This window comes from Scleropages formosus, chromosome 4 (genome assembly GCF_900964775.1).
Source record: "Scleropages formosus chromosome 4, fSclFor1.1, whole genome shotgun sequence".
In the NCBI taxonomy this organism is placed as follows: domain Eukaryota; kingdom Metazoa; phylum Chordata; class Actinopteri; order Osteoglossiformes; family Osteoglossidae; genus Scleropages; species Scleropages formosus.
Window position 1 is genome coordinate 25,479,782 of NC_041809.1, and position 16,635 is coordinate 25,496,416.

At 43.8% G+C, this 16,635-nt stretch overlaps 1 protein-coding gene across 3 annotated transcripts in view; it reads right to left on the reverse strand.

Annotated features, from left to right (window-relative positions):
• Positions 1–16,635, reverse strand: part of LOC108921268 (roundabout homolog 1-like) — an 86,536-nt gene that overhangs the window by 4,450 nt on the left and 65,451 nt on the right. For 2 of the 3 annotated variants that reach the window (XM_029251010.1, XM_018730659.2), the window contains 12 exons: positions 16,345–16,466; positions 15,731–15,965; positions 14,700–14,821; positions 13,504–13,675; positions 10,614–10,808; positions 7,475–7,501; positions 6,315–6,357; positions 4,658–4,812; positions 2,879–3,250; positions 2,541–2,657; positions 1,554–1,683; positions 129–353 (listed from right to left, as the gene is read on the reverse strand). In XM_029251010.1, the coding sequence (XP_029106843.1) occupies positions 129–353; positions 1,554–1,683; positions 2,541–2,657; positions 2,879–3,250; positions 4,658–4,812; positions 6,315–6,357; positions 7,475–7,501; positions 10,614–10,808; positions 13,504–13,675; positions 14,700–14,821; positions 15,731–15,965; positions 16,345–16,466 (1,915 nt within the window). The remainder of the gene's footprint in view (positions 1–128; positions 354–1,553; positions 1,684–2,540; positions 2,658–2,878; positions 3,251–4,657; positions 4,813–6,314; positions 6,358–7,474; positions 7,502–10,613; positions 10,809–13,503; positions 13,676–14,699; positions 14,822–15,730; positions 15,966–16,344; positions 16,467–16,635) is intronic. The other variant, XM_018730660.2, reaches the window with a different exon arrangement.

The window sequence follows — 16,635 nt, forward strand, 5'->3', positions numbered from 1 at the left end:
CAAGAGCTCATGATTGTAACACATTCTTGAGAGCTATACCAGCACTGAGCACCGGACTCGGGGAAGCTCTGCTACTCGGCCTTCTCAGTGATCCTGGTACAGGGAACACCGTCGATTTGTGTGCTCACCTGTCATGAAGCATGGGCTGCAGCTCTTCCTGGGGGGACGGTGTGAGCGTGGCTGTTGATTTATGGCTGTAGGACATGCCAGCAGGCGACGATGCCGCTCCGCGAACTGGAGGAGTAGGACACCTGTCCGTCTCAGCTTCTTCTCCGGCTTCCTCTTCCTCCATCTCATTTGGCTGCAGGTACATCCGTGCCGGGAGGGCAGGGCACTGCACATCAGGGTCGTAGCTGAAGAAGACCGGTTACTTGATGAGAATTACGCTCAGATCTCATTTAATGGCATCTCATACAATGAGAAACCTTAATGTCTTACAAAAATACAAACTCTTCGTATCATGGGCTTATTTTACACTACAGCCGCAGGTTTGGTCTGTTACACAGTCATTTCACTTCCATTATTGGGATTTTACTCTAAAAATCTGATGTTCTAAAACAGAGACAGACATGTAGTGTCCTAAACCCAAAAGGTTTTTGTCCCACAGTGGTCAGTCTAAATATGACCACACTTCTTCCACAACAATCTAAATCACAGCTGAAAGAGTATATTCAATATTAACTTATAGAGTAAAAAAGCCATTAACTCATTTCTTTAAATCAAACAAACATGAATACTGCAGTAAGAGAATTAATAAAATCTTCATATCACAAGTCAGTGAAGATCATACAGATTCATACATTCATTAGTAAATCTACACAGCACCTCTAAGAGCAGTAGTGATCGTGTGTTTTCCAGAGTGAAAGACCTGGACAATGACAGTGGGAACTTCACTTCTTTATATCAAACATTCATCAGCTAAAATTACAAAATGTCTCATGGAAAGAAAGCGGAAAAGCACAATCTGTATACAAACAGCAATACAAATATTTTGGTATTTATACACATTTTAGGCATTCTTTGTTTGGGAACTGATTCGTTTGGGTTCCTCCATAAACATAATGGTAATTCACTCCTTAACAACACAAATTTGCCTAATTGTGTGATTTCACAGAATTAATTGACCTGTTATCTGGGGGATGGGTGTACTTGGCAAATGAGTGTGACTTCATATGTTAACACATTCAGCTGAAGTTTTATACTCAAAGTGACATGCAGTTCCCACACAGTGCGCTGAGCTCCCTGCCATCACACCAAAGGCCGTCTCAGCTATTGCTTAACTACAGCGTACAGTATCTCTGCATTAATATTAATGGGTTGCTCTGAATTTCACTATGTATGTTTCGCAAGAGCGATGTAGCAGCTTTCAGTTATTGGAGGGACCAAAAAATATTATCGATAATACTCAGTGGATATGCATACAAATACTGGAACAATAAATCAGACTTTCTTGAACCCCTCCCCACCTTGCCATGCCTACGCCCTAAGAGTATAACATGTCTATGTAAATTCTTCTTCATGTGCATACGTGCGTGTATGATTTTGTTTCTCACCTCTTCATCACAGACATGGAGTACTCCTCGGGCTGGGAAGATGAAGGGGGCAGAAGGCCCGGTGCCCAGTTCAGCGTGCTCTGTTTGCCTGGTTTGGGGGTGCGGCCCGTCTTCTTCTGCCCTTGGCTCCCTGAGGAATGACCACTGAGTTTCAGAGACACACAGATTGCAAGCACACACATCCCCACAAACACTCACAGAGGTAGACTACAATACAAATAATGCCTGAATAAGAAAAAGGGAAAATGCATTTCCCACAATCCTTCACGCCATTATGCTGTTGCAAAGAACAACAGAGAGCACATTTCAAAAGAAATGTTCACCCATCGCAGGAAGAGGGAAAGTAACAAAGGAAGGAGGAAAAACCCATCAAAGGCCAATTAACTAGAATTTGAGTCCATAACCAATCACCTGCTGTTCCTTCCTGCATGAAGCCGAGACACAAAAAGGCAGAGGGAATGTATTGTAGGGCAAGCGCACAGAGAGGGGACAGGCTATGTTTCAGAGAAAGGGCTGTGTGGAGCCAGGAAATAATTTGTCTTTGTCCAGGAACAAACACACATGCCCTGATGACACTGGCACCCTCCGCATGGAGTTTGCTGTAATTAATGACGGTGCAGCCACAAAGCCTGTAACGAAAGCCCTAACCCTGCTGCATGTGCAGGGCGTCTAATAGATCACTGTGCTGGAAGCTTTCTGCTTTCTCCTGGTCTTCTGTTCCTGGAGCATCAGTAATGCAGTCTCATTTCCCACTCTCATCACACTGCTCTTCTTCTAGCATTTCCCCTGTTCTCTTTCACATCTCCTCCTGCAAGAAAACATCCCTGCCTCTAAACTATGACAAGCTGACACCTCCATCCTGTCCCCGTTTTGCTGACCTTGACCTTCCTCCAATGCCATCCCTTTCCTTCTGCCACACCCCCATTCCTCTTGTTTCAAATGCTTCTCCCATGGCCTCCCTCTCTACTACCCCCAAACCCCCCCCACCAGATGTGCTGCTGCTGCCACGGTCGGAGCTGTGGTAGGAGCCGCCAGTGTTGAGCTCATGGGGCTGGCCGTAAGGGATGGTGGCAGGCAGGGTGCCATCTGTGCTCCTGTGTGGATCTGAGTGGGGAGAAAAGGAAATGTTTTCTAGGAGCGTTAGAGTAGGCAGTGGGATCAGGGGTGTGTGCTGGGGGAAGGCCATCATAGCAGGGACACACATACAAATGTATCATGGAACATTCCAACATGCAGTCATGCAGCATAATGCATGTTTATTCTCACACACAGACACATACAGAGAGAGCACCAGCCTTTTGCCTCAATAACACCTCCTCATTCACCTTTGTTCTGCCTGTTCTGCTCCATCATGCTGTACTGCATTTGTGGTGCCATGTCTTGTTGCTTCTGCTGTAGGCCAGGCTTCCAGCAGCGTTTTTCTCCGGGGTCTCCAGCTCCGCCACCTACTCCACCTGCGCTGTTTTTGCTCAGGATGTTGGCCTGTATGAGCTGTGTGGTGGCATAAGGGGTGGGCTCATAGGGTGTGGGGGGCCCGCCTGGCCCTCCAGGGCCCATGAAACACAGGCTGGGGCTGTTGAAGGTCTTCATCTCATTGAGTTTGTTGAGGTCCACATCGCTGTACACGTCCGACTCAGGTGCCAGCAGGCCGGGCTGCTTGCTGTCCAGCTGGTTGTTGTAGTTGGCAATGCAGTCAGCTGGGGTGGAACACAAGGACCCTGTTAATTCAGTGTCAGTTTTAACTGTACTCAAGAATCACATGTCTGCATCCAAAGCTCTCCTTCTGTTGGTGTCATGCACTTTTTGAATTGTTCTCAGAGATGTACGTCGCTTTGGAGAAAAGCTTCTGCTAAATGAATCAATGTAAATGAAACCCTGCTGATATCCATACCCACCAGTACCCCTACTGAATACATCCTTTTAATGTCTTCATTTTGTTAACAGCCGATGTCTCACTGGATCCTTTGTAAAATAATTCAAGTTGAACCTCAACAGTTTTTTCCCCTACAATCAGTGCAGCCTGTTAATATCTGTACTCAGCGTGTTAAATTAACCCCCTTAATATCACAACCCATTGCCTTGTATTGTAAACGAAGACTCCTCACGTGCCAGCCCATCTGCTCATAGCTGAGTGCGTAAACCCACAGATGTGTGTTGTGTTGGTGGAATCGCTCACGAGGCCCACTGCCGGCACCGCACGGTTTCGATGCACATTTCAAAATTAAACTCAAACAATTTCATTACTGCCGCTTTCAAAAGCGTGACCCATTTTTTTCTCCACTGTCTCAGACCGATGTTTATCTTTTTTTAAAATGAGATGAAATTGATTTTCAAGGCGACAGTTAAATTAAACATTTCCATTCGAAGCAGCCGTGTGACAACTGCGCCCTTCGCTAGGAACATCCTGGCATGACTATACAAATGACAATGTAGCAAAAGCAATTAGCAATTAAACCAATACATTTCAACACAAAACACAAATTAAAAAAATCTTTTGCCCCCCCAAAGATCTACAATCACCCAGCACAGCTTCTCTGCCCTGACATCTGCTTCACAGACCACAACGCACGAAAACACCCTCAGATACTCACAGGTGGCCTTTTACTACAAAGCTACTGAAATATTTACAATAAATCTGGTACCAGGAAAGGGATAGTAAACTGAGGTTGCCAGAGTGTAAAAGTCAAACGTGGCACATGCTCCCAGTCTCCAGTGTCCATTTTGGATTTACAAATACAAACTTTACCCCAGTACTATTACTAGAGTAGTGGTGTTACACTGTCAATCAGTGGACATGGGGAAATCGGGTTTATTTACAATGGTAACTGAACTCTACATCAGCTATAGTCATTGTGCAATGGTTGGAAAGCTGGAAAACTTGTGGAAGGGTTGCAGGTTCAAACTCAAATGACTTGGAGGATGCTGTTGTACCCCTGAAAAACAGACTTAATTCAAACTGTCCCAGTGAAAAAACACAGATGTGGGAATATAAGCCAGACCTTCAGCTATGAACATAAGCGAGACGGTGTCAAAACAGACAGAGCATACTAGAAACAGCGAGAGCATGTCAGAAACAGGGGCAGGGCCCTCCTCAGGACACCCACCGGGGCGGCTGTACGTGGTCAGGTTGCTGTCACTTGTGCCATTGCCACTGTTGCAGCAGTTGATACCGCAGTCCTTGTGGGTGGTGCAGGTGTTGGGCCAGGAGTCCGAAAGCCACGGCTGAGTCGCCGCTTCCCCTGCGTTCAGCAGACCGGGCCTGTCGGAGCGAATGTCAGACAACCTGGCTTCAGTTCTGGTAGTCTCCTATTCACTCTTACCGAGGGCGAGGGAAACTAAACAACGTGGTGCAGTAGTGAAGTAACTGGATATATGGCTCAGAGGTTGTAAGTTCACATCTCAGGATGCTGTGCTGTCTGTGAACAGTGAGTGGGATTACTTGGGCTTCGTGGACAGATCAAAAAGCCTTTTTTCCACTAGAGGTGAGTGTGCAGTGATGAAACTAGGCCTCTTGGCTCCATAAATCCACTGGCATATTAAGGGGAGCTCAGCTGCGTCCACCACATGTGGCTGAATGCACCACTGCTGTGCCAAATGTCTCACCGACCCCCCACTGGAACACTGGTGTCACCATCAGCGCACTGAGTACGCTCCAAAAAGGCACATTTAATGCTGGAAGATAAGCCTACTTTTCTGTGTCACTGAGCATGTGCAATGATGTCATGCTGAGTGCCTTCATTTTTTTAAAACACCATGTGAAAAACAGACAACACAGGCTGTGCTGATGTTTCACAACAGTAATGATTAAAAAACAAAACTGGAAATTAGCACCAGTCCTAACAAATGAGTCACTGAAGAATTCACTCAAAACTGGCACATAAAATACTGTAAACAAGTATATGAGTAGACGCACACACACTTTCGGTCATACACAAAGTTCTCGCAAACCATTTAGTCCAACAAACAGTATCTTAATGTAATATTTTACTTTCTCATTTTCCTCACTGCTGCCTGCCGTTATTGGTAGAGACAGCCAGTCTATTCCCGGAAACCATTCAATTTGCCCAATAAAGGCACTATTTTCAAGATGAAACATGTAAGATGTTTTTATGCAATGAAGGCATCTAGCGCTCCACAAATGTCATTGACATGCAGAGCGGCCCTTCTGTGGTCAATTGAACAGCTGGTGGCTTCTGCATCATAGCAATTAGCAGCTGAATAAGACCATTAGTGGAGCGAACATACTGGATGGGCTGGAATCGCTTACAATTACAAATGTAAACAGGACACAGTCCCAGACATTAAGAGCTACACAGAATGCACTGCCGGCCACAATGGCAATGAGTCCACGGAGAACGAGCACCAGCAGCAACAAACCAAGTAATCTTGTATCTGGCCCTCTGGCCAGACTGAATATCATCAACACCACCACCACCACCACCACCACCCACCCACATGGACAGAAAGACCAAGTGAATTCTTGTCCCTGCATATTGTGTCTGGAAAGTCGAACAGCTCTCCCTGGTGTCTAACACAGGAAAGTGCAGCCATTCAGTAGTTTCTACCCGCATTGCCCAGGTATCAAGTCCTAGTAGAGTGTCCCTTCTCTCCGTTTCCTTCATTGTCCCTTTTATGCTTTCTTAGATTCTCCGTTTTCAAACACGAAAGAGTTAACACCCCCTACACAAGCAAACACAAAAATATGCAAGAGTGTAACTGTTCTCCTCTGCTCTTGTTCACACACACTTTGCTGTCTCTTACCTTCCTGCACTACAGATGGCTTCTCCTCCACTCTGATATGCCACTGGAACAGAAACAGAAGTCACACAATTAATTATTAACTGTCACTGATGCATTTGTCTAAGGCGACTTGTAATGTTATAATGTTAGGTTTACAGACTAATGTACTCAAAGTAATTTACCCATAAGCAAGATAATTTTCACTGGATTAACTCAGGGTACATACTTTGATCGAAAGTATTACAGCAGGAATAGGATTTGAACCTGGGTCTTTCACATTGCAAAGCAGCAGCTGCCTGCTGCCCTTACAAGTGACATGATTAGATGATGATGGAAGTTCCTCCCTTTTGACAACACGGAATAAACCTTGATGAACAGAGTACGCATCCTCTGTACCACTTTGCCATAGAAACACCAAGCAGGGGCAATATGTAAAAATAAAGTCACATGAGAACAAAGGACCAACCGCAAAAATGGACTTTGTTAGACTCCTGGCAGTGCCTGCAGCAGTAATTTTGTTTAAGAGAAGAATGCAACATCAAATCATTAAAACCTGAGAACACAACCCATGGCAATTCTTTGAAAAGAGACCATCAGTTAAACCCACAATGTTAATCTACCTCTGGCCCAGATGTATGAGGGGTTAAACATGTCACTTTCGGGTGAACAGTGCCCTCAGCTGCTCCCATAGAACCATGTGCATGTTGATATAATGCACTCATTGTATTTTTCTGTGAGATGTATATTGCTTTGGAGAAAAGCTTCTGCTAAATTAATACATGTAGTGTAAAATGTAATATCTGTAAGCTGGCATCTTACTTGTTGAATGCTTTTTTTGGGTAGCAACCTTAAACACTGCTGAGTAACTGATGAGTCCCATAACCCACCTGCAGGCACCTCTAGAGGCTAGATGCTGGATTCCAGTGAGTGGCTTTAAATATATGCTGTTCTCTCGCTCACACATTTAGCCTCATAGCACCGAAAGAAACCCACCTCTCTTCACTGATATATAACCTGTGCTCGACTTGGTCACTCTCGCTCGGAACAGCTGTTTGAAAAACTGCCACAGCTTTTGGACAGAGGTGGATGAAGGAAGTTGCTACAGAACAGCTGCTGGACCACCGCATAGTGTGTGACATACAGCAGTTACAGCACACAGAGACACATGCAAATGTACATACCTATAGGAGTGAAGGTGAAGGATGGAACTGCAGGCAGGGAGAGAGACAAAGCAGTCAGAGTATTAACATCTCACTTTGCATTTTATTCCTGTTGATGCCCCTTTTTCAGTGTAATGTACACACAGCGCTGTGAACTGAAAAGTGAAAACCAGTAGTGTTTTTTTTCTGTAATTTCACTGGTGTGGAAGATAAGATGCATGATCACATGGGTGGAAAAAGTAACTGCCCCCTAACTTTAATCACTCTAATAATGACAGTAATTACAGTCAGCTGTTTGAATACAATCGGGCCTGATACGGAGCAGCCCTCCAATATACTGTAGTATTCAGCTACTTAAAACTCCAGCAGCAAAAGAAAACTTGGCAAAACAGATTTATAGGGGCATATCATACTATGCTCAAAGGAAATTTCTGAAGCAATTTAGTGAAAGGTTGCAGAAATCTATCAGTCTGGACAGGGTTACACTGTCATTTCTTGGGCTTTGAACCTCAGTCAAATCATAATCGGCAACAGTTAAGCATGGTGGTGGAAGTATGATGATCTGGGGATGTTTTGCTGTCACAGAGCCAGGCAGCAAGACATTGGTCCCAAACATACAAGCCAACATCAGAATGGCTAGTGAAGTGGAAAAAAGCTATGGAACGGCCTAGTCAGTATTCTGACATGAATCTAACAGACGTTGTGGCAAGACCTGAAAAGCGCTGTTTATGCTCAAAAAGCTGCAAATTTTGGTGACCTAAAGAAGTTCTCTGTGCAGCAATTTTGGCCCAGGCAGTTGTGAGACCTCTATCAACAGCCACAGGAAGTGTTTGACTGCAGTTCTTGCAGCTACAGGTGCTGAAACCAGTTACCAACTGGGGCAATTACTTTTTCACACTCACAATCATACAGTTTGGCATCTTCCACACATAGCAAAATACATAAATCAGTACTGGTGTCTCTCAGGCTCCATTCACATACTGTTAGGACTGACACTGGGAAATACATTGTCCACGGCATTCTAACTGAACTCTTGCTGTTTTATATAATGGGGTATGCAAATACATACATTTAAGCCTGCACACACCCACACACAACTTGCTCTCTGCCATAAAAAGGTTTCAGAAGGAGAAGACTTGTAGATAATTCTCTCACAACATCCTTTGTCAGAGGTCAAAGCGGTTCTGTGTTTAATATGTCATCCATGACCAAATTCACCATGATCCTTCCAGTACACGACAGTGCGCCTCAGATCAGTTGTACTTTGAACTTCAGACACAGGCTCATACTGGTCTACTGGCAAAAAGTGAAAAGATACATTTGCACAAAAAATAAAGCCAGGAATGCTTGTTGAAGGTTGCTGTCACCTAATCCAGGTGTACAGAATGAAAAGCCAATTCCATTTCAATACTACTAAAGAAGAGTAACAGATGCCACCATATATCAGACTGTAAATGAACACAATGTGTGTGACGACCCTGTGATAAATTGGTGTCCTGTGCAGGGTGCACCCTGCTTCATGCCCCATACTTTAGAGAAAGGCTCCAGACCAGTGACACATGCATCCATTATTGGCAATGGCAGAATTAGTTTCTAATATTGGACCTCTGTAGCACATCTATGAATTTAGCGTGTGTACAAAGTAGTTTCATTTTTATAATTTTCAGGATGTTTTACGTGCAGTTTTGACATGTTCAGAATACATACAGTATTGTGGGTCTTAGTGAGCAATGATTTTCTTGACAGGGAATGCTAGTAATGAATATGCTGGACACAGGGACCTGTAGTATGGCAGACCACACCAAAGAACTAGAATGATTTAGGCATCAAATACAGAGTCTGGAAGTTTGTCCTGAGATTCCAAGTTTATTCCTTTCCAGCAAGCCAATCTTCAAACCAATGACACTGCAGTTTGTGGCATGTTCAGCTACTAATTTCCCTTGCCGTTTAGGTCTGAGCCTGTGACAAGATTATGCTAAAACAATTTGTAGGATGGGCACAGGGAAGGTTTGCCAAGTGTATCTACTGTCTATCGTCCTCTTGGCTTTGATGTTGAAAGACCCTGATGCCAGATTATATACAGGAAGCTAGATGGAAAATGTTGACATGACAGAGATGAATAAATCCAATTACTCCAAATGCAGCAGGGAAGGTGGGGGCAGATGACTACACCCGCCCGTGGGCTCTCATCTGAGGGTCTCATGGTTCACAGGATCAATGAAAGCACAGACCACAAAACCACAGACACACCTCCTCTTCAGACCTCTTTTCCTCTGGTCTCCTCCCCTTTGTCCATGAATTTATTGTCTGTTCTCATGTGGCCAAATACATACTTTTCTAATCACCCCCCCTTCATATAACAATGATATTTCGAACAAGACAGACACAGAAACCTACAAATATGTCACACTACTTCCACTAATCAAAGTGGCTCTTTGTGAGTAGCAGTGATTTATAGACTGAATTAACCCTTCTGTTTGTGAATTAATCCTTGTGTTATATCCAATTCAATTTTCCTAACAAGGCTGCCTCACACAGCATAACATAAGATCAAGTGCAAAAGTAGAAAAGCACATGCAACAAGAGGCAATAACTAGTAGTATTAGTAACAGTCACAGCAGCATACACAAGCACACAATATACAGCTATGAAAAAAGAGTGAGAAATAGCAAGAACAGTGGAGGAGAGGAGAAAACAATCTTGGTGTCCAAGGTCAACTGACTTCCCACCTGCTGCAGGTACTAAATAGCTTACAGCCTACTAACCTTTGCAGTCAATAAAAATAACTAACGCAGGTACAAGTTAGATCTATAAATTGAACTAAACCTTGTGGTATACAAAGCAAACTACTACTGCATACGCAAAATCCAGGGATAGATTAAAATACCCTTTGTGGTGTATAAAAACAATTGCAAGAAATACTAATTTGGTATACAAGTCATGCTATCCCTTTTGGTATGTAATGCAAACAGATTGTAATAGTTACCGGTTTTATCAAAAGCAAACTAACTCTGGCAATATGTTTAGGTGTTTGTACCAGTACAAGATCAGGACACAAAATTAAGTGATCTTTATGGTGTGAAAAGTGAATCAGCGCGTACACAAATCAGACTGATCCTTGTGCTATATAGCGTTAACTGACTCCCATAGGTACACTGACCTTTGCGGATACCAGCGTAGGTGCTACTAAGCCCACTCCTCTTCTTGCGATGGCGGTAGAGCCAGATACTGAACACCATGAGGACGACCCAGCAGGTGGCGCCGATGCTCGCAATGAAGGCCGGCTGCTTGACCACATCCGAGATCTGCTGGGACAAGGGGTACTCCTCGGCCCCTGTGATCCGACCGGCCGAGTCTGAGTAGGATAAGAAGGGGAATGAAGGGGAGAGGAGTTAGAGTATGGGGAACACACAAAAAGTGGTACGAAGAAAGACAGTTAAAGCAAAGGTATAGAACAGTGAAAAGTGACGAAGAAGAGAGGGGGAAGACACCGAAACAACTGATTTTAAAAATATATAATTTCAGCAAGGCACTTTTCAACCAGACTAACAAAAAGAATAAGGAAGATCTAATACACTGTACCACTTCATGACTCAAGTGGGTCTGCGTTTGTAAATGTGTTTGCAAAAGTGGCAAGTTTTAGCATCAACAATTCTGTGAACTGTTGCAAGATCAAAAGAACAACCATTGTTGACATATTTGAAGCTCTTAAGGTATTCCAATCATGTAAGTGGTAGTTATGAATTTATTGCTGGTTTCTTGAGAGCATACATCAGTTCTCCGCACTCTCAGCACTTCAGCCTGAATAGCAGCAACTGTAACGGAAAATCACATTAAAGCAAAGAAAACAAGTAGCTAGGGAGGAAGTGGAAAATGTAAAACGTTTTTTCTTCTGGCTCATGAACTCATAAAATGCTACCTTTTTACCCACAGGTCAGCGGGGGAGATATGGTGGGAAGAACAGAGATGGTAAAATCATTTTTCTTCTGCTGCCTGGCCCTAACGTAAAAAGGAGGATTTAAGGTTTGTAGACTTCATTGATTGAACTATGTATAAAGAACAAGTTCAGAGCTTGAGCTTGAACCTCCGGTATGTGCAATGTTTGGAAAAAAGGGAGAGCGCTCACAAGGTTACTGGAATCGTTTTATTTTTCAAAACAGAGATGTGTTGTTATAAACTGAGGTTTCCCGTAAACCAACGGACAGAAACACCTTTCTACATTTTAGCAGTTCTCACCACTGAAATGCAAAATGCAATCTACCACATCTACTGATATTTTTGACATGTGCACCATCTTTCCGTTAATTCCACCGTTTGGTGTGTGCCCATGAAGTATGACACCATTACCTGTCAAACCACCTCAGAATTGGACAAATGTCACTGCCCTGCGTGTTACGCACATACGCTAATGAAGGCATTTTGACTAAACATGTGTGTTGTGAAAAATAAAACGATTCTTTTAAGCTTGCGTGTGTCCATTTTTCTTAATTCTGCCTTCTTTAATGTAATAATCTGTAATGTAATAATGTTGGAAATTCCCTGTAGAGTTCATTATGTAATCCGAAACACTGTAAAAATGTACCACGATATGCTCAAGGTCACATGCTGTAGCCACAAAGCCCCTGCGTGTACCACACATCTTTCCCTCAGAAAAGTCCCCTTTTTCAACTTTCTCCTCTTTTTTCTCCTTTCCTTCCTGCTTTTCATCTTGCCTTCTTTTTCATCAGTTCATGTTCCAAATTCTTTTATCTTTCAAGAGACCAGAATCTTCCCCAAGGCAAAAAAGTACCGCCATTCATACCCCCCCGAGGATTAAGGTCCACCAACTTTGCAACAGGTACCTGCTCTCGCTGGGTTATGTTATTACAATAGCTTTTTAGCAGATGGTCCTTTTCAGAACAACTTGTATCATACATAAAGCACAAATCAATTAAGGGAAAAAAATAATATGCAAGGATGCAACTGCATATAAAAAAGAACCAATAAAGAAGGTAATGACTAAACTTTAAAGTTTTATGTCTCTAAGCATGAGCTTAACCGTGTGAGAGTATGTGTGTTTTTGCATGGATGTAACGGTGCTTCTGTGAACAACACAGCTAACCCATGCTGTGCACACAGGCTCAGCTGCACCATAGAAGGCCATAAGCAAGAACAGAAACACCATGGTAAAAGAGAATTTCGGCTAACCATTTGGCACATAGAAGGGGTCTGTGACAGACACTGGAATTACTGCGGTAAAACGATGAGCTCATGGATGGGAAGGTGCCTATTACCAACATGCCTTTTCATTAAGGCTTGCCAAATTGTGGAAATGTGCTATAATGCAGGCATGATTGGACTGTAATTATTTTGGATTACACATCTAATGAATGAGACAGGGAGCTGAGCGACATGCAAGCTGAAGCAGGTATTAACTGCTGCGGTGGAACACAAAAGACATCCAGTAAATGCAAAGTCAGAAACCAGGCCTGCTCCTTGTCCCCCAGCCCTCCTTTCATCCTGGTGGTAAGGAACAGCTGAATAGTAGGAAACTAGAGTATGTACAGGTGCTTGAGCTACCAGAAGGAGAAGAGCCTCAATCAGTTTCAACATGCATCTGTGTATTTGTATGTGTGCGTATGTGTGAGAGAGTGTCTGAAATTCTGAAGTTGTGAGAATTTGTTTAGATATGTGTTTCTATGTGTTTTTGTGAATACTGCTAGGTAGGGAGAACAAGTTCCTCAAACGGAGTGCGTACCAGGACAAACCATTGCGCAAAATAATGTACAAAACAGAAAAATCATAAGAGGAGTATGCTGTGTATACCCTGGATATAGAGCTGAGGAGAATAAGCCAAACAGCTCCTGTTCTAAGCTGAGTTTGTGAAAGACAACAATGTTATGCAGGAAGAAAGAGGACGAGAGCAAGAGAGACTTCTGCGACCAAAGACCAAATCAGAGATGCCAGGTTTGCTGAATGTCTTTGGATGCCTGCAGTACATATTTCCAAAGGTGAGTATGTGTGTGCAGTCTGTGTATTTTTGCATAAGTGTGTGTAGCTGATTCACTCACCAAGCTGGAAGAAAGTGACGTCGCTCCGAACACCCGCACCGGCGCTGTTGCTGGCTGCCACCTCCACACTGTAGCGCACCCCAGGGGCCAGGCTGGGGATCACTACCGAGAAGGTAGACCCGTCCACGGTACGGTTCACGTGGTAGCGGCTCTCATTACCCAAGCACCAAATCTACCGGGATCGTAGAAACACAAAGAGGGGCATGAGGCAAACATTTTCAAATATAAGTATTTAACAATGTAATACATCTAAACACATTAATAAGTTCAATACAAGCCATTATGATGGCTTTTCTTAAAGGGTCCATTCTGACAACAACGGTTTTCAGCCAAATTCTGAGAACTTTCAGAGATTAACAGTGTGTTGTTTCTCAGTGGTATAACCAGAGCCTATCTTTGCTAACAAAAATGGGCTGTGACACGACTTGCCACCAGTCTCAAATGTACATTATTCAGTTGCTTTGTACAAACTTTTATCTATTTGCACAGCCAGCAGTTGTACAGTACATGCTATTCATGTTTTTTTTTTTTTTTAACTGGCTGCTTTACAGGAGCAATTCTGGTGGAGTATTTTAATAAAAACCCTCCAAGGCAATGTGCATCTGCAATTCTGATTCACAAGTATGACTTTTTTAACCTCTGCAGCCCCTACTGCCATGGTTTTTTTTCCTGTGGATGCTGTGTGGCCAGTCCATCGGCCCACCAGGACGTCTGATTACCCACAATCCTCTCTCACATCACCAGATTGGCTATGTTTTCCAGTAGGTGGCGACATACAACAAAGATCTGATTAATTTTTCTTGGTGAAATTTGCCAGTGTACAGTAGCTATCTGTGATTTAGTTTCGCAATTCATGTAATTCATTCATATACGGGGTCATCCTGGACCATCTGAAGTTCACCTGGGACTGAAGTCCACAAATGGAGGTCGGAGGCCATAGCCCTTCTTTTCAGGGCACTACGACTGCAAAGGAAATAATACACTGACAAGCCGAACTGCATTGTCTCTTTGGGCCCATATCATTGTCTGTGCTTATCACTTGCCCATACTGATAATGCTGAACTCTTTGGGTGTATGCTGTGCAATGTCGATGACCTGAAACAGGCCGACACCAACCAATTAGGAAGGTCAGAGCAGGATGGGCCACTTGTTCCTCCTTTTTCGCTCTCTCTCATACTTTCACTTTGCAATTTTACCTTGTACTCCTGGACAACCCCATTTTGGTCCTCTTCTGGAGGTGGTTGCCAGGCAACCAGAATAGCAGTCCCATTGTCATTGCTCTTTTTGATGGTGACATCACGAGGGGCGGCACTGGGGGCTAGAGAAGGGGGTGGGGGACAGGTTTGTATCAGAATGCATTGTTTTTTTCCACATCCATATTACTTCCATTAATGCCCAGTGGCTCTTTTGTCCTCAATATTCACACCCTGAAGGTCACCTGGGACACACTCCACCTGTCCCTGCCTCTGATACCATTGTGCCAACCATGAAGAAACAGCAGGCTTCATCCTAATTCCAGCCCCACACCAGGTGTCATTCTCGTAACCTCCTATATTTTACTTTTTCCATCTTTAATTTCACGTTCTGCTACAGACTAATTTAAGTAAGAGAACTTTACTTCACTGTCTATGGTTAATTTTAGTATGAATTTATTTTTAAAGCTATACGTCTTGCAGAAAATAAGTAATGCCATCTTGCATTACAGTTAATCAGTGTGGGGCAGTTTCTACAAAGCTTAAGTTCATCTGTACCACATAAGCCCTCTCTGTCTCTCTATCTCCTATACACGCAGACACCCGGTTCCAACACCACTAGTCTGAACTCTGAGTGGCTCCCAAACCACATCCTAGTGGATACCCAGAATCACACATAGTGCTGCACCCACAGAACAATTAGTGCAGCATAAGCCCCGAGTTGTATTATGGTTTTTTATTGGTTGCACTTTTGGTGGGAAGCACATGACAAATACAACATTTTTCACAAATAATCATAAGATGTCCTAATACAGAAAAGAAATGTTACCAAAACACTCCATATGTATATCCTGATATTTTATCATCACTTTACAACACCCTGTACTACTATTTCTCTAGGGTCTTGATACTACAGTAGGTATATCCTTCACATACAACAATACCACATCTTACTTGACTGCACTAAGGTGGGACAGACCCACCACTTCCCAACCAACCAGACATCAGCTTCCCTGGTCACCCCCTCCTCTCACCTTCTTCAAATGTCCGGGCAACTTTCACCTCGCTGTCAGCTCCCTGGAACTCGTCAAAGAAGGGCCGCACCTTGAACTCATAGGTGACCCCTTTCTTCAGCTGAGGCACAATAGTGCCGTCCTGGCCTGGGGTGCGCACCTCATAAACAGTCCACTGACCCTTGGCCTGTCCCCCCTCCGGGACAGGACGGTACATCACTTTGTAGCCTTGGACATACTGCGATTGCTGCTCCACCTGGTGGTGAGGGGGGAAGAAATGGGAAGCAACAGTTAAGGTACTGTTGCCCTAGCAACCTTTCAGCTGTGGACATTGTTTCAATTGTTGAAGCCTGTGGTGCTCTTTAAAGCATAAGGATGAAGCCACAAAAGAACACCTGGGTTCCACAAAAATTCAAAACAGACATAATAAGGAGGAAAATTGAGTGAGACAGAGAAGGGGAGAGAGGGACAGAACAAGGACAGGTAGAGGCTTTGCTAAATCAATGCCAGGGCTTTCAGATGCCAGACTACATTAATAGATGCCTGTCACAGACCTCCCAGAAGAGGGCCTTGAGGTGACACTAAGATCAACTCCTAGCTTAACCATAATGAGAACCAGTGGGTTTGACACTCACAGTCCACTGGACCCTGACAGATGAGGACGACAGGATAGTGGGGTTGTGCAGGTGGACCACCACATCGCCCAGTGCTTTCTGGATCTGTCGGTGATCCACGCCTTGGATGGTAGGGGGAACATCTGTACATACAACGTGGGAGTACCCGTCAGTGACGTTACCTGCAATCTTCGTCACTCCCTACCCAGTCACCCAATGCCAGCAGTGCACTGAAGATCACACCATATTGTCCTTTTCTTAAATGTATTTGTCATCCAATTGCACTGCAGTGACGTGTGGCATTCTGACAAT